The sequence below is a fragment of the Gopherus evgoodei genome, chromosome 10, assembly GCF_007399415.2.
Source record: "Gopherus evgoodei ecotype Sinaloan lineage chromosome 10, rGopEvg1_v1.p, whole genome shotgun sequence".
Classification (NCBI taxonomy): Eukaryota; Metazoa; Chordata; order Testudines; family Testudinidae; genus Gopherus; species Gopherus evgoodei.
Window position 1 is genome coordinate 36,610,200 of NC_044331.1, and position 18,406 is coordinate 36,628,605.

At 42.1% G+C, this 18,406-nt stretch overlaps 1 protein-coding gene across 5 annotated transcripts in view; it reads right to left on the reverse strand.

The window, feature by feature from the left end:
• The window catches only part of SCAPER (S-phase cyclin A associated protein in the ER), a 362,895-nt gene that overhangs the window by 267,966 nt on the left and 76,523 nt on the right, over positions 1 to 18,406 (reverse strand). For all 5 annotated transcript variants that reach the window (XM_030579108.1, XM_030579106.1, XM_030579104.1 and 2 more), the window contains one exon: positions 12,958 to 13,118. In XM_030579108.1, coding sequence (XP_030434968.1) covers positions 12,958 to 13,118 — 161 coding nt within the window. The remainder of the gene's footprint in view (positions 1 to 12,957; positions 13,119 to 18,406) is intronic.

Sequence of the window (18,406 nt, forward strand, 5' to 3'; positions counted from 1 at the left end):
AGTGGCAGATTTTAAGTATGTCATGCAATTCTGAAAAGTTTCAATAATGTTATTTTCTATCCCCCATATGTAAAATAAAAACAAAACAAAAATATTTTAAAGTTCACCTTTAAGATAAATAAGGAAGGACAAGGCACTAAAAGAGTTTTAGATAGAGTTTCTTTACACTCAGAGTACATTATATCCACTGACATGCTTTATTTGATGAGGCTCTTCCAATATAAATATACTTTTATAACAGTATTCTGCTGATTTATTTTTTAGGTACAGGTATGAAACTGGAGCTTTATACTAGACATCTGACACCCATTCATGAACTCAAAAGTTTATTTTTTTAAATCTTTGTCAATTTTAATTTACCCTTCACTGTCTTATGTTCTCAACCACTGCAAACAATACTATTTCAACACAAATTTTGCAGCGCTAATATCTTCATTGACATTAGCTCACTTGGCTCTTGATCTTGAGCAAAATTAACACTAATTAAGGTATTATCCCTGGTGTATAACAATTGTTTTCAGAAGTCTTGAATTATTTTCACAGAGCACACAAGCCATTCTCCACATGCTAAGTATCACATGCTGGATTTGGTTACTTGACCAGTTTTGTTAATAATTCATTCTCTAGTTTTACTTGAACTTCCCTGTCTCTGCTTGCTCTGGTATTACATGGAAGTAACATGCCATCTGTTATCCTGAGGCCCCCATGGTCATTTGGGCCTTATTCCTTCAAAGTTACTCTATGTGGCAGAACTGCACAGCAATCTTATTGGTATAATCAATGAGACACATTTATCCAAGTATATGCAATACTCCAAGAAGTTCTGCCTTATGAGATCTGTGCTCACTTAAACATTTCTTTGCCAGTGATTTATTACCTAAGCCAACTTGGCTTTACCCCATCATTAGTAAACTTTAAGTCCCAGGTAACCTTTATTGTATTTTAAATCTATATAATATTACTGTAGGTACTATAGTGACACTATGGAGAGCTGTGAATGTATGAGTGTTGGAAGCATAAGCCCAGTAGGAACGGAAATTATTTTTCCACAACTTCTGGTAAGCCAAAGATAGGAGTATAGGACAGAAGATAGGAAAGAAAAAGAGAAAATACAGAAAAAATGCAATGCTGTAAGCAGCAATAAATCTTGACAGTCATAATAAGAAGCACTGTCTCCACAAGAGTTGACTCAGGCAATGGATATAGGTAAAACTGCTGAGAGACCTAAATCATCCGATCTAGTAAAACTAGTATTCACAACGCTTTTTTTTTTTTTTAATGACAAAAGAGAAGAGGAAAAGGAGAAGAGAAGTACAATTTCCAACAGGGATTATGTCTCCTTAATGTGCAGTAAATCCTGCTTTGACAACCTAGCAGGGAACAAACTATGCCTTGATATCTGTGGTGATATTTCTCCAATTTGCTCCTAGTGCAGGTCTGTTGATGTTGTCCTACATGTAACTGGGAGCAAGATCAAGCTTGCAGGAATAGAGCTGAGCCAAAAGTAAACCTGACAAATATCACGTTCTGTGAACAAACCACTGTTGACTAGAGCTTTAGAGATTGACAAAATATTCTATCTCAATTTATTCTGGTTTACAGAGTCAAAGCAGGAAGGGCAAGGAAAGGGATAGAGGAGGGGAGAGGATGTAAGAGAGATAAAGAGGGGAAGGAGGAAAATAACATACCTATACAAAACACAGATATAAAGCAAGGGAAAGTGAGTGGGCAACTGTTCCACAGGCCATGGACAGAGGAGGAGGAGAAAGAAGAGACTAAACAAGGAGACAGAGAATCAAAAGGTAACTAACATTGGATTATTACACATTACAGAATCATATTCTGACATTTATACTTGGATTAATCTTCTTAATTTTGAAAACATATAAAACTAGGAGTTTTGGGAAAATGTGTTTATTGACCTATAACTGGAATTATCTGAAAATATTATCTCCATAAAGACACCTGGCAAGACAAACAGGGTGGCATTTGTGAAGGCAGATAATTTTAACTGGAATTCTCAGAATAAAGTAACCTTCTTTTCTCCCTCAACCATGTCTTAACAGATTCCTCCATCTTGGATACAAGTATGCAGCAGTCATCAAAAAGATCTACATAAAGAAATCTGAAGTCATGCTACCAAACCGAGCATCTGACCTACTAGGTAAAAGGGAAATGAAGAAAATGAAAGGTTTTTGATGCCCTTTACCAAGTTTATTTTTATTTTTAAAAGTTTGCTTTTAAATTAGAAATATCCCACCATGACTTTTCCCTTTTTGCTGGAAGACTTTTTGGAAAACTGTAATGGGCTGCTGCCAACACAAGGAGTTGAAATCTGAGCCGCAGCTTTCCCATTTCTTTAACAACTGGAGAATATAGTGGGTCCAATTCTCAGGACCCAGTCTGCCAGCACAATATAGACTTAAATATAGTGGATCCAGATAGTAGAGGACTCCCTGTAACAGCACTACACCACTCTCTTCTTTGTTGCTAGCACGAGGTGTACACAGCCAGGAGAAAGAGGGGTACAGCTTTCGTCTTAGGCCAGGTCCACACTAGAGCGTTAAATCGATTTAAACAGCGTTAAATCGATTTAATGCTGTAACCGTCCACACTACAAGGCACTTAAAATCGATTTTAAGGGGTCTTAAAATCAATTTCTGTACTCCAGCTAAACGAAAGGAGTAACCCTAAAATCGATTTTACAAAATCGATTTTGGGCTAGTGTGGACGGAAATCGAAGTTAATGGCCTCCGGGAGGTATCCCACAGTGCACCAGTGGCCGCTCTGGACAGGTAAAGGAACTCTACTGCTGGCCAGGTACACAGGAAAAGCCCTGGGAACTTTTGAATTGCATTTCCTGTTTGGCCAGCGTGGAGCTCTCAGCAGCACAGGTAACAATCCAGTCTCCTGAGAATAGGAAAAGAGCTCCAGCGTGGAACACACAGGAGTTATTGGATCTGATAGCTGTATGGGGAGAAGATTCTGTGCTATCAGAACTGCGTTCCAGTAGACGAAATGAGAAAACTTTTGAAAAGATTTCTAATGCCATGAGGCCGAGAGGCCGTAGCAGAGACTCGGTGCAGTGCAGAGTTAAAGTGAAGGAGCTCAGACAAGCGTACCAGAAGACCAAAGCAGCAAATGGCAGATCCGGATCTGGCCCAAAAACATGCCACTTCTACGCGGAGCTTCACGCAATTTTAGGTAACTGCGCCACGACAAGCCCCCCCTTGTCTGTGGATTCAGAGGTGGGGGTAGTAATCTCAGCCACTGCTGATGATTCTGCAGACGGCGAAGATGTGGAGGAGGAACAGGAGGAGGACGAGATGGCAGAGACCACATAGCACTCCATTCTCCCCAACAGCCAGGAGCTTTTCCTCAGGCTGACAGAAGTACCCTCCCAGCCCTCTCAAGCCACTAGCACAGACATGAAGCTATGGAAGCGACCTCTGGTGAGTGTACTTTTTTAAATAAAAACCATAGTTTAAAAGTAACCGTTTTTTAATGATTGATTTGCCATGAGGGCTTGCATGCAGTAGCTGGCATTAAAGTTACTGGAAAAGTCTGTTAACATGTCTGGGGATGGAGCGGAAATCCTCCAGGGACATCTCTATGAAGCACTCCTGGAGGTACCCCAATAGCCTTTGCAGAAGGTTTCTGGGCAGGGCAGCCTTATTCCGTCCACCATGGTACGAAACTTTACCACGCCATGCCTGGAGCACGTAATCAGGTATCATTGCATGACAAAGCCTAGCTGCATATGGCCCCGGGGATTGCTGGCATTCAAGAAGCATAATTTCTTTTTCTCTTTCTGTTATCCTCATGAGAGTGATATCGTTCATGGTCACCTGTTAAAAAGTAATGTACTTTATTAAGGGGACAGAGATGACCATTCCTTTGTTTCTGCTTTCCTGCTCCTTTAATAAAAAACCTTTCCTAGCAGTTAGCTATGTGGGGGATGGTAAAAACCTGCACATTCCTACGGGGAGGTGTCTCTAATGGCGCTGACCATTTTAGCATTCAGGCTGCAGGAATTATCGCTGCTAATTGCCAAGGCATAGAGGGGGGAGAGGGGAGGCGGTAAAGTGACCTGCCATTACAGCAGACATGCAGAGTAGGGGGGGGAAACCATTCACAATTTTCCTCTAGTGCTTAATCTTTCTGATGGCATAAGAAAAGAAGCAAAAGATTAGCTTTTTAGCAGTTTGGCTGCCAAGCATGAATGTTACCTGTTAATAGCCAGGGGTACAGGGTAATAAAAGAGGTTGCACGGTTCACTGCCACTAGCCTTACCATCTCCGCCAGCAAGCTGATTTGTAATCCCCGGACCTGCGTCTGTGTTGATCTCTGACACCACACCCGCAAGCACTAAATACTAAAAGAATCCAAAGGCGACCTTGTAGTGAAGTGACATGTGCTACGTACGGTGAATAGTGTAGTTCACTGTGGAAGAGTATAACCATTGTTCTGTGAAATGTCTCTCTTATGATCCTTCTATCACTCTTTTCCCCCACTCATGCAGCTGCACATTTTTCAAGCCTCCCTACCACAGTCCGACGGATAGATCAGATAAGGAGAATAAGGAAGAAGAGGACACGGGAGGAGATGTTCACAGAAATAATGGCAGTAACCCGCAGTGAAAGAGCTCATCTGGGGGAGTGGAAACACGTGGTCGCAAAGTACAGGGACACTGCCAGTGAACGTGAGGACAGGAGGGACGCTCGAGATGAGATGTGGTGGCAGGAAGATCAGCAGTGGCGGGCTGCAACGCTGAAGCTGCTGCGTGATCAAACTGACATCCTCCGAAGTCTGGTGGAAGAGCTGCGGGGTCACAGAGTGCCACTCCAGCCCATGTTTAACCTCCCTCAGTACTCACCATGTCCCATATCTTCCACACCCAGACGTGTAAGAACGCGTGGGGGAAGGCTTTCTGCACCTGCCCACTCCACCCCTGTGGACAGTCCAACCAAAAGGCTGTCATTACATTGAAATGCCCTTAATGGCATTTTTCTTCCCTCCTATACTCCTCCCAAACCACTCTAGGGGTACCTTTTCATTTCTTTTACTCTTCTTATAAGGACATGCTATTCAAAGGCAGTGGGAGGGTGGGTTGGTTACAGATAGTAAATTTATTTCAATAAGCAAGCTGTTATGGAAGGGTGGAGGGAAGCTTGCTTGCAGCAGCAGGAGTCAATACATGGGGGGAGGGGTTCATGAAGGGGAAAGAAACACAGCAGTCACACCGTACCCTGGCCCATGATGAAACTCGTTTTCAAGGCTTCCTTAATTGCCTTTGTCTTCCCTCCCTCCCTCCCTCCCATCCTCCTCCAAAACCCCCTACTTATGTATTTTTAATCAGATGCTTTTAAAAGCAAGAGGGAGGGTGGGTTGCTTACAGGGACTGACTTTTAATAAAGAATACAATGTTTTCTACAGATAGTAACTTTATTTCAATAAGCAAGCTGTTATGGAAGGGTGGAGGGAAGTTTGCTTGCAACAGCAGGAGTCAATACATGGGGGGGGAGGTTCATGAAGGGGAAAGAAACACAGCAGTCACACCGTACCCTGGCCCATGATGAAACTCGTTTTCAAGGCTTCTCTGATGCGCACCGCTTCCTGGTGTGATCTTCTAATTGCCCTGGTGTCTGGCTGCGCGTAATCAGCGGCCAGGTGATTTGCCTCAGCCTCCCACCCCGCCATAAAGGTCTCCCCCTTACTCTCACAGAGATTGTGGAGCACACAGCAAGCAGCAATAACAAAGGGGACATTGGTTTGGCTGAGGTCTGAGCGAGTAAGTAAGCTTCTCCAGCACGCCTTAAGATGGCCAAATGCACATTCTACCACCATTCTGCATTTGCTCAGCCTGTAGTTAAACAACTCCTGACCACTGTCCAGGCTGCCTGGGTATGGCTTCATGAGCCATGGCATCAAGGGGTAGGCTGGGTCCCCCAGGATAACTACAGGCATTTCAACATCTCCAACTGTAATTTTCTGATCTGGGAAGTAAGTCCCTTGCTGCAGCCGTTTAAACAGAGTAGTGCTTCTGAAGACACGAGCGTCATGAACCCTTCCTGGCCATCCCACGTGGATGTTGGTGAAACGTCCCTTGTGATCCACCAGTGCTTGCAGCACCATTGAAAAGTACCCCTTGCGGTTTATGTACTGGGTGCCCTGGTGCTCCGGTGCCAAGATAGGGATATGGGTTCCATCTATCGCCCCCCCACAGTTAGGGAATCCCATTGCAGCAAAGCCATCCACTATGACCTGCACGTTTCCCAGAGTCACAACCTTTCATAGCAGCAGCTTAATGATTGCTTTGGCTACTTCCAGCACAGCTGCCCCCACAGTAGATTTGCCCACTCCAAATTGATTCCCGACTGACCGGTAGCTGTCTGATGTTGCAAGCTTCCAAAGGGCTATTGCCACTCGCTTCTCCACTGGGAGGGCTGCTCTCATCCTGGTATTATGGCGTTTCAGGACAGGGGAAAGCAAGTCACAAAGTTCAAAGAAAGTGCTCTTACGCATGCGAAAGTTCCGCAGCCACTGCGAATCGTCCCACACCTGCAAAACTATGCGGTCCCACCAGTCTGTGCTTGTTTCCCGGGCCCAAAATTGGCGAGGAATGGTTAGAACCTCTCCCATTACCATCAGGAGCTCCAAAGCGCGGGGGCCCGTGGTTTCGGAGAACTCGGTCTCCAAGTCCTCATCAGTCTCGTCGCCGCGCTGCCGTCGCTGCAGCATCCTCTCATGCATTTGCTGCTCATGGTTCAGCATAGACAGCACGAGAATGCGTGAACTGTTTACAACGTCCACGATCAAGGTACTGATCAGACCAGGATCCATGCTTGCTGTAAAATGGCATTTGCTCACTTCAACCAGTAAAAAACGCGCGAAATGGCTGTCTGCTGCTTTCAGGAAGAGAAGGGGTGAGGCTGTACCCAGAACCACCCACGACAGTGATTTTTGCCCGATCAGGCACTGGGGTAGTAACCCATAATTCCAAGGGTCAGGGAACACTGCAGGAACTGTGGGATAGGTACCCACAGTGCAACGCTCCTGAAATCGATGGACGCCAGGGACCATGGACGCACACCACCGATGTAAGGTGCCCTAGTGTGGACGCGTAAAATCGATTTTATAAACCCTGTTTTATAAAATCGATTTTACTAATATCGATTTTAAGCTGTAGTGTGGACGTACCCTTAGTTAAGACTAGAATGCCAAAAACTGAAAGGTGATGTAATAAGAAAATGAAAGGCTATCAGGGCCCTTTTTGTCTATTTTTGGGAGAGAGACTACCTGATTCCTAGAATCCAGTACGTTGTATATAGAAAAAAAAACCTCTGAATATCACAATGTAAAATTAGTAAAATTTGCTTGTCACTCATTTCAGAACTGGCAAAAACAAACCATTTTTCATGAATTTGGCCTAGTGAAGGGAATCACAGTTCTAGATGTATTTAACGGTCCCTGATTCTAGCTTCAAGTTGTCTGTCTGTGCAAAAACCAGAAAAGCTGGTAAAATTCTGCTTCCAAACAACTTTTTGATCCAAACAGTAAAAAATTCAGTCTTCTCTTTATCATATCCAGAATAGAATACAATAATCAGATCGCTCTGTTCAGAAGCTGAACCTGACCCACATCACGGTCAACTTCAGTTCTTTGCATTTTCTAAAAAAAGACTGAATTAAAGCTTGAAACTTTAGCTGTCTACTTCAAAAATATGGGCAAAGGATGGATCCTCCATAACAACCATTCCCTTTGTCCTCTTCCCCTGCAGTTACAGCTACATACAGATGATCTATAAGGAGTCACCAGTTTCTTCAGTGTCCCAATAACATGTCTTGATCATCTTCATCATCAGAAAAAACCATGAGGAGTCCTTGCAGCACTTCAGAGACTAATAAATTTATTTGGGCATAAGCTTTCGTGGGCTAAAACCCACTTCATCAGATGCATGAAGTGGAACATACAGTAGGGTGGTATAAATACACAGCATAAAAAAAGATGGTAGGTGCCTTACCAAGCTGGGGTCAGGCCTAACGAGCCAATTCAATTAAGTTGGAAGTAGGCTATTCTCAACAGTTGACAAGGAGTGGACATCACTTTTGTAGTGTTGATCATCAGAGTTCACCTTAATAGATGTCACAGGTGCTATGTCAGGGAAGGAAACTGGAGAATTGAGACTGGTGCCAAAACCAACAGTATTAAGACAATCACTGCAGATAAATGTGTTGTCAGCTGTGCCATCTACTCATGAATTCAGTCCAGTGCATTCAGGCCTCTCATGGAATGGAGGACTCCATCCAGCGCCAGTGTCAGGTCAGTGCTGCTAAGCACCAAAATTGATCCAAAGAACCACATCTCTATCAAACCATCTCTGCTATGGCAATATTTCCTTTTCTTGTATCTGATAATCTTTTGGATTGGGTACCTGTGTACATACTATTCACAGCTGAAGATTTCAGGGATTGCCAGTAGGTATTGAGCACAGCATAAATCACAAACTGGGAGATAACCTGTCACTTCTTTAAATGGGTTGAACATGGTGCTTTAAAGACAGTGATGTCATATTCAATGAAGAATCGGTGCCAAGTCCCCTGGGATAGCACACTATACTACTAAGGGAATTGAAGCCTTGACATAGGCAAGTGACACAGACATTTCAGGTCTTAGAGCATGCGGCACAGAGACTGAAAGTGATTTTGCAAGCGGCACCTTTCCACAGTAGTTATGCATGTCCATAAAGGATATTCTCTCTCTACAATATGAAAACTTAGTAAAGCTTCTGGGGCACCTTCCGTCTTACATACTGGTAATCAAGGTGAAAAAAGAGAGACAAGTGACATGGTGAAGTGTGGTGTGATGGGGTCTCCACCCCACGCAGGACTGACCAGTGTTAAGATAGCCAATTAACTGCCCAAGCTGCACCTGGAGGAGGAGCCACTGAGCAGAGAACTAAATGATTGCATGCAGGCCCACCTGTGCAGGAACAGGCAGTGCCTATAAAGCCAGGTAGAGGGCTACAGTCTAGGGCTGCTGAAAAAGGGCAGTCACTCCCTGGGAAGAGGGAGGAGTGCTTGGGGGCTGCTGTAAAAGGCTGCAGGAAGGCAGACAGCAGTCACTCTCTGGAAAGGGGGAGGAGGGTTCTTGGAGCTGGTACACACAAAGAGAGAAGGGAAACCAAAATGCAGGAAGCAGTCTAGGGAAGGAGCAGTGAGGGCAGAGAGAGGAGGTCCAGAACTGCTGAGCTGGACTGGACTGGAACCCAGAAAAGAGGGTGGGCCCAGGTTCACCTACCAGCCACCAAGGGTATGGCACAGAACTGAGGCAGTGAATGGGAAGGCTGCCTAAGACTGCTGATGGACTGAACCCCAGGAGAGGGAACGCTGAGTAACCTAGACAGAGGGCTGAGTCACGAAGGAGATGCTGAGGGTCCTGGAGAGAGAGGAGCTGCAGATCAGGATCGGAGTTATGGTGTGCAATCTGTGGGAGGGGTGTCGGCCTCAACAGCTAATCCTCAGAGTGACCAGGAGGAGACGTCAGCCCAGCGGTGAGAGGTGCACCCTGTGACATGTGGTGATAGCATGCTGAACCAAAGTTCACAGATGAAAGATTGGGTGAGGGGAGTAAACAGGGCTTGAAACCCTGAAGTCTTGAAGAGACAGGATGTTGATGAAAAATCTTAATATGGACTAAGACTGTGAAGTGCCCAAGCAAAAACAAGAGGAAACCCAAATCCTCATCAATACACCTACAAGTTTGCCCCAGGAGAACTCAGAGGCTGTTCAGTGACTCAGCAATATCAGTGACAGAGCAGGGCCCCCTTAGATGATCCAACAAAACTAAGATGCATGGTACAAATCCTCTCAAGTATTTCAACAATGAGTGTACTCAGTGCAATACTGAGTAACTGTATTGAGTACATTTTGTTCTCAGTATGATCTGGTGCACCAATAAAAGAATCAAAATTTAAGTAGTTTAACAAGAAGTAACCATTCCCTGGTACTTTGTTCTTAAGTCCTAAGCACAAAGTATTTTCTGTACAAGCATGGTACCCATATGCCACTGCTATAGGAAGAGTCTGCAGCCCCTCTTGAGCTTCTTTTTAAGACCATGGATCTCTCTGAAAAAGATAGCCCCACCTCTTTTCTTGTTCCTAGGAAGTAAGAATTTCTTCCATCTCCTGGGATGTTCAGCCAACATCTGTTCTGCAACATTAATAGCCAAATCCAAATCAGTTGGATCTGTTTTAGGAACTATAGAGAAGAAGCTTATTCAAACTTAAACACAACATTTAAACATATTCTCATTTAGTTGCAGGCTACAAGAAGTAATTCAAATGATAGCTGTAAACCCTTTCTTTCTATTAGCAACCTTTTATTTAATATGTGTTTCTTTGAGAGATCAGCCTGTCACTTTTATCAGGACAACTTAAATATCCTTTTGCATGGCTTGTCTTTCATCACTCCTCTCTCTTTCAGACACAGTGTCCTTTGCTTATGGTTCCATGAGGTGATGTGGTGAGGAACGAAAAGCACTCTTTAACAAGTTCCTTCAGCCTAGCTTCTACTATACAATTACTGTGGTATTTTTAATAGATGTGTGACAGGTGCTTCAACAACCCAGAAATTTGAAGTTATAGAAGCAAACAATCACATCCTGAAAGGATGCACCCAAGACTGGAAATTCACGGAGATGGGGAGGTAGGATAGACGTGTTTTCTTTTTGCAGAGATAATAAAAAGTAAATTAGATTTTTACTAAAACTGAAAGGGTTGTAATCAAAGATGCTGTCAGTAACAGGTAGATGTGAAACAGTGGCTGTACACTTCAAGCACAAGAAGTAACTGCTTTCCAAAAAAATTCCATTTTTAGTTACCAAAATGTAACAATTGGAAACAAAAAAAATACACAATTCTCACAAACAGACCAAGCTCTAGCTTTGAAAATCATGGTATTTCCTCCAGAAGTGGGCTCTCAGAAAAGTGGGAATTTATAGCCCCTTTTCCTATCCCTTAGATAGGAATTCCTATCTTATTGTCTGCTCACAATCAAACTCCCCACTCTATTACTTGTAATACAGTAGTGTCTAGAGACAACAATCATACAGAACCCATAATGTTTGGCATGATATAAACCCAGCCCCTAACCAAGGAGCTTACAATCTAAATAGATACATCATCATCTTATAGGAACCTTTTCCAGTATGCAACTCAAAAGTGGCATATACTAGACCAAGCAGCAACAGACTGCACTTCTCTCACTTCCAGCATGTAAATATTCTTATGCTGAGTGTAGTTTTCCTTTATTTTGTTCCTCAGGAGATGGCACCTCATGACAGTAAAGAATTTGTAATGGTTTTAAAACAGACATATTTCATTTAAAGCTTGTAGTTTGAGATGATATTCTTCAAAGTTTTACATTTTTCACAGCAGTCTCAAAGTAATGCAGCTCTAATATGAGTCAGAATGCTCAGTCTCCTGGAATGGTCAGACTTCTTAAACTACTGTATGAGGTATAGTTCATATACGTCAAAAAAGAGCTGGTGATATCTGCTGTTCCTCATTTCTCCTGTACATTATTTTATTTTTATATGAAAATCACATACATCACTGAAATAAATCATATGCCACACTGGAGTCCTGTTATGTCGTAGCTGCAATTTCTCAGTTTTCCATTTTATACATATGTTGTCAAGAATACATAAAAATGCTAGACCAAAAACAAAAAAAAAACTGTTGAGGAGTAGAAGTGACACTAGAGTCAAGAGGTCATTTTAAAATGATGCTCAGGGAGACAGACCAGTAAAATAGCAGGACCGAATCGATGTGAGACAAGAAATTAGTAAGCTTTCGACTGTTCTTTTCTGATCATATGAAACTGCTGTTACAAAACTGAATTTAAATTGTAAGCTATTTTGAGGCCGGAAACATGTTTGACCTTTGTAAAATACCATGAAAATTTACAGCTCTCTATACGGTGCATAATTTTTACTATCAATACTTTTAATGTGTAAATACATGAAGTGCATGTCATTCTTTTCTAGTAGTTTTTCTTTAAGATACTAAATATATTAGAAATGGGATTCTAAATTCATTTTTTGGGGAAGATATCTACTTCCTCTATAGACCTCAATGCTGTGTTTGCATAAAGTAAACTGGGTCAATAAATGAAAAGATAAATGAGGAAAACAATCTTTGAAAACACTCCAAGGCTCCAATATATCCTGGCAGAGAGAGAGAGTTCATAAAGCAAAAGGCAAAGTTTTGTTTGTTTTTTTACTATTTCCAGTGAAACAAACAATCTTCTCTAGAGTAAAATAAAAGGCTGTGAATTAAAAGCTTCTCCAAGGACACTCTTTAAACAAAGGGAAAGGAACTACAAGTGTGGCAACTCTTCAGAGAAAGAACAAGCCATCCATTATCACTTCTTTAGCACAGGTCTACTGCATTAGTCTCTTTGGACACACATCTTCAAGCTCTTTTGGAAAATATCAAAGATTATTCTTGCGGGGCCATTTGTACATTTCTGAACCTGAGAATCAAAACACTTTTTGCTTTTTAGTTGTGATCTCTGATGTCCATGAGGAAGTTTAGAAAACAAACCTCTGAAGGAGTTTTAAAGAAAGGTAAATAGTAGTTCCATTAAACCAAAAGTTTAGTCACATTTTTTTTTCCTATATGAGGTGTCAGGTAGGTTACAAGTCAATGAAAAGTTATCAGCACTTGAAAAAACAAATTTGCAATGGGAAATCTTCCTCAACTTCAACAGCAGCACTGAAAAAGCAATGTTGGAAGAACCTACATTTTGATCATTAATTTAATTTTACTGTTATTTTATGTAAAGCTAAATTGGTGTACTGTAACAACAAAAGCTGTGGTTTTCATTGAACTAACTTTTCAATAGCTGGGCCATAATAATAATTTTAGATAATAGCTCACTGAAAGACACTTGCCATTTCTCCGTGATGACTTCTGCACTGGTGTTGGCATGCAGGTTTGTGTAGCTGCTAGCTCTGGAGTGGCAGCTTTAGCTCCATGGTTAGCTTTCACCTTATCAGCCCAACTTACACCTGAAGGAGCCAGACGAGTGGCAGCAATTGTCACAGATGGATTCCTAAGTAAAAAAATAATTCATAGATATATCACTTTCTGATCAAATAATGGAATGGTTTATCGAAGAATTTCTTAGGTGTTCATTTCTTTTGTATCTTGGCTTTTGGTGGCTTAGAGTAAAAGGTGGCTCTAAAAAAATGGCACCTCTTGACAACCAATAGAAAGTTCTTATTCTTGCCTCCATCTCTCTCTCTTTACTTACACAATTTCCAGAGCAGAAAATCTTCTTGATATTTAACTTGGAAAAAACATACAAAACTTTTCTGACTGAACTAAAGGGTGAGTGACAGTATCAGTGGAAACCAGGACACAGAAAAGACCTAGCAGATTAAAAAAAATATTCTTTTTGGATCCTACTTCCCAATGGCAAACATGAATGAGTACTGTTTAGCATTCCCAATTATACAAAATTTCAGAGAGAAGAGTCAGACTGTTTACACTTTCTCTATACACAAACAGCAGTGGAACTTTAATTCAACAGGAAGCCAAAGTCTCAAACTATTACATTAAAAATTAAAAGGGAGCTAATAAGTGAGGAAAGATCTCAGCACTTTGATGATTAGAGAACATGGCTCCTAAATGTGGCATCCTTTGACGGAAAGACATTAAGTTTGTAAAGCATGAAAAGAAGTGTTTGGGGAGCACCAAGTAGCCAATTGCACAAAGAGGTCTCTCTGCCCAAGAATCCACAATGCCTTGTGTAGAAAGGGCTATGAGGTTAGCCAAGTACAGACTGCTGTGTTGTGGGCTTCTGCTATAAATATAGAATATACACAAATTCATGGATCCATCATATTTTCTAACTTTCCACTGTACATCTAGCTAAAATAAATCAATGGACCCATGCTACTTTGAAGGTTTCTATTACTTACCTAGCAAAGATAAACTGTAGATATTGGGGGCTATTCTTCTATCCTTAAGAAAGATCAAATACTCTCACTGCCTAAATTCAGCTTTTCTTGATGGACAGAATTGCAGTCATCTATATACTTGAAGGATATGCATGCCACAACTTTTCCTACTCTTCATTTGATTTCGGGGAAAAAACCCATTCAGAACAATATTCTGAATAAGGTGAAATGCAAATAAGGGGAGGTTACTTACTTGTAACTGGAGATTCTTCAAGATATGTGGTCCCTATCTGTATTCCATAAAGGGGAGGCTTAACTCCTCCATCATCAGGAATGTCTCCATGCAGCCAGGGGCCCACAAAACACTGACAGAAAAACCTGAGTGGCCTGGCGGGGTCTATGTGGCTGGCCTGTCTGGCAGGCGCAAGGGCACTGGCAGAGCAAGTGGTGTTGTGCACGCTGGTGAGCATTCTGGGAGCTTGGGTGCCAAGATGATCATTGGTACCGCCAGATCCCATTTGTGCTTGGCCTTGTCCTCCATCCGTGGGAACTTGGGTGCCGCTCTGGCCAGATCAGCACACTATTCTCATCCAACCTGGCTCAGGGAGGAAACGCTGAACTTGTGAGCAGTCCTCTGTGGAGATCTGCTCTTGTGCCCATGTTTTTTGCTCTCATTCCGGGACCTGTCCTTGACCTCACCACCAGTAGTGGCTGCTGTACAGGTGGGTCTCCTGGGCCAGGATTCGAAGGCACCTGGGGCTGCATAGCCTCCTCCATAAAGTATTTGTCAAGGCAGAGCTTGCAGACTTCCCTGGTCCTGGGCAGGAAAGACTTACATATGGCGCAGCACGCTCATGGAGAAAGAGCACGGGCAGGAGAGAGAGTTTCTGAAGTCCGGGATCCTGGGCATAAGCCAAGGTAGAAGGGGGCAGTCCCTGAACAGGGAAAAAGAACTACTACACTAGACAAACTTAACTCACCTAACTGTAAAACTATCTACATACTATGTACAAACAAGAATAACTCTCTTAGCATACTAAAAGCACAAAGGAAAAGGTCCACACTCAGGCCATGTGGCAGTAAGAGGGAACTGGAGGGCATTGACCCGTACTAGCTCTTATACCCTCGGCTGAGCGCACGAGGAGATGCACTGCGCATGTGAGGGATAACAGACACTGCTAAGAAACACTGCTGGACTCAAGCACATGGCACGCATGCACACCCACATGTGGAATACACATAGGGGTCATCACTCGAAGATGATTACTTTCAAAGCTCATTAAAAAAAGGAGTATATATGCAGGATGACTTTGTCCCTTTAGAAAATCACATAAAGTATACACAAGAAAGAGCACCCAATTTTCTCACTATAACAGAGTGCCAGGATCTGCAATCATGCATACATCATCACACCAACATGATACGGCCGTGAAGAAGGCTAATGCAGTCTTAGGATGCATCAGGCAAGGTATTTCTAGTAGAGACAGGGAAGTGTTAGTACCATTATACAAGGCTATGGGGAGATATGACCCCTCTCTATTAATACCTCAGAGGGATAAATGCCAGTGACAGAGAGGAGTTATTTAAGTTGAGCACCAATGTGGACACAAGAACAAATGGATATAAACTGGCCATCAACAAGTTTAGGCTTGAAATTAGATGAAGGTTTCTAACCATCAGAGGAGTGAAGTTCTGGAACAGACTTCTAAGGGGAGCAGTGGAGCAAAAAACCTAAGTGGCTTCAAGACTGAGCTTGCTAAATTTATGGAGCAGACGTTATAATGAAATTGCCTACAACGGCATGTAGTCGATCTGTGACTGATACCAGCTAATATCTCCAACAGCCAGTGATGGGACACTAGATGGGGAGGGCTCTGAGTTACTACATAGAATTCTTTCCCAGGTGTCTGGCTGCTGGATCTTGCCCACATGCTCAGGGTCCAACTGATTGTCATATTTGGGGTCGGGAAGGAATTTTTCCCCAGGTCAGACTGGCAGAGACCCTGGGGGGGGGGAGTTGCCTTCCTCTGCAGCATGGGACACGGATCAGTTGCAGGTTTAAGCTAGTGTAAATGGTGGAGTCTCTGTAACTTGAAGTCTTTAAACCATAATTTTAGGACTTCAGTAACTCAGCCAGAGGTTAGAGGTCTATTTCAGGAATGGGTGGGTGAGATTCTGTGGCCTGCGATGTGCAGGAGGTCAGACTAGAAGATCATGATGATCCCTTCTGATCTTAAAGTCCATACAGATGCAGGGATCTTCCTTTTGACTGACTTTTTTTTTTTAGCACAAAGTTGCTCTGTTGACTCCTTGTAACAGGTGTTGTTTCTTAACTCCACAGGTTATAAGCAAAGTAGACGTAGCCATCTAGTCAGAGGGAACTAGGTACATAGACATGGGAACAGCCAGGCCTGGGGAGAAAACTTAGGCTGAAGTCAGGGCTAGCCACTCGAGTACATAGCCAGGGTCTCAGATGGGTCTGTACAAGACATGCTGCCATCCATGCTACCCTGGTTTCACTGCTACTGTTATTTGAGCTATCCAGATCAAAGCTAAAATAGATATGTCTACACATGCCAATCACACCTCTGACTGCAATGTAGACGTACCCTGAATGAGAAAGAGAGAAAGAAAGGAATTTAGGTATCTGAAGGGTGACAAAATAAGAGCATTCCGTTAGCTGCCATCTTGCCTGCGCTAGTGACAAGTTAAAACCCAGAAACATAAAATTAAAACTATTATTTGAGGGGGGAAAGCAAAGCTGAACATCTACAATGACTTAAGTGAAAAATATTTCTAGAGTTTTATTATGTTAGTTGTTAGTCTAAAGAGCTTTTATACTATTTCCCATTTCCCCGTTTCTCACCCCTAGTTTGACTGCTTTTATTTACTCCCATTATCATCTTGGTTGTTTTCATCCTCTAGGTAAGCAGATAAACAGACAACATTCCCAAAAGTTGGCAGTAATGTACCAACTTCATATGTTCACTGACCTGCAGGATATGTTCCAAGAACAGAGACCAGCAATCGCTCAACCCTGTTACATGCCAAGGACACTGCTACAATACACAATCCATACTAACCCAGCAAGAGAGTTCCAGATAAGCCCCCAGTCCAGCACTGAGGACTCCACAGGAGTACCACACAGTTCTCAATGCAGGATTGAGGTGCAAGCCACCAAACACCTTCTGAGTTCATAGCTGAATTAGCTGCAAATTTCTTTATACAATAATAATCTGGTACAGAGAGGTACTAAAAAGATATGGAGCACCATCGTTACCAGGAGGTGTTGGAGATGGATTGGTCTTGTGCTCTGGATGGAAACTGGTTCCATCACCAGAATAGCAATAAGACACCTAAAGGCAAGCAAAAACGAGGTCACCTGAAAAAAACATGGTGAAGAACCACGGATGTTGACCTGAAAAACCTGGAGTACAGCTGGGGAACCACTGAAAGACTTGCCAGAAACAGATAGGAGTGGAGGAGCTTCATCGCTACCCTAAATGCCAGAGGCATAATGGGTACTACATTACTAACTGAAAGGTTTTACAATTATTATTAGTTTGGTCTTAGGTGCAAGGATTTTCTAGTTTTATTTTTTGTGAAATAAAATTAGAATTGATCATTTGATATTCAGATAGGCACTTAAAATGGATATATTTATTTTGTAATATTATAGCTCCCTCTTAGTTACACAAATTTCTCTATCAAACATAACTTGTGACACTAATTTAGAAATATTTGATATAAGGCAGCTGAACATTAGAACCACAGTAGAATAAATACTCTAAATGTTAAGGAATGCTTTCCTGACTTGAGGCCTATATTGGCCAGCACTTAAGCACATACAGTAAGTCCCAATGGGCTGGAGTTAAAGCATGTCCTGTATAGGAATGGGCTTACTGCATGTGCTTAAGTGCTTTCCAAAATTTGGGCTTTAGTGAAGATAATGCTCCCCTGAAATAGAGTTAAATAATTTATATGTAATTTTTGTGTGCTTGCTCCACATACTGGCACTTAATTGAATAAGAGGTTTAGTATTTTTATAATAAATATTTTCTGTCTTTCAGATTAATATAAATTTTGCTGCTCATCAAAATCCATTTCATTTTACATTAATTGTTAGTGATAAACGTTAACTTCCTGCACACTCAGCTTGCCATACACAGGTGCATACACAGGCTATTTTAAAATGTCAATTACATATATTTTGACCTTTATTTTGTAGAAGGAAATAGCTGCTAATCTTATTAAACAGTTAACATGAAATAGATTGATCAGTTTTTATCGTCAGGTCATTGAAATGCCTAGGAATAAAATGTCTGATTAAATATAAGCAAAAAATTATGTCTTCTAGTAACAGTTTTTTGTTTTGTTTTGTTTACACAATGTATTGGGTATTTTTCTCTCTCGTGTTCACATACATCAATATTTGGGT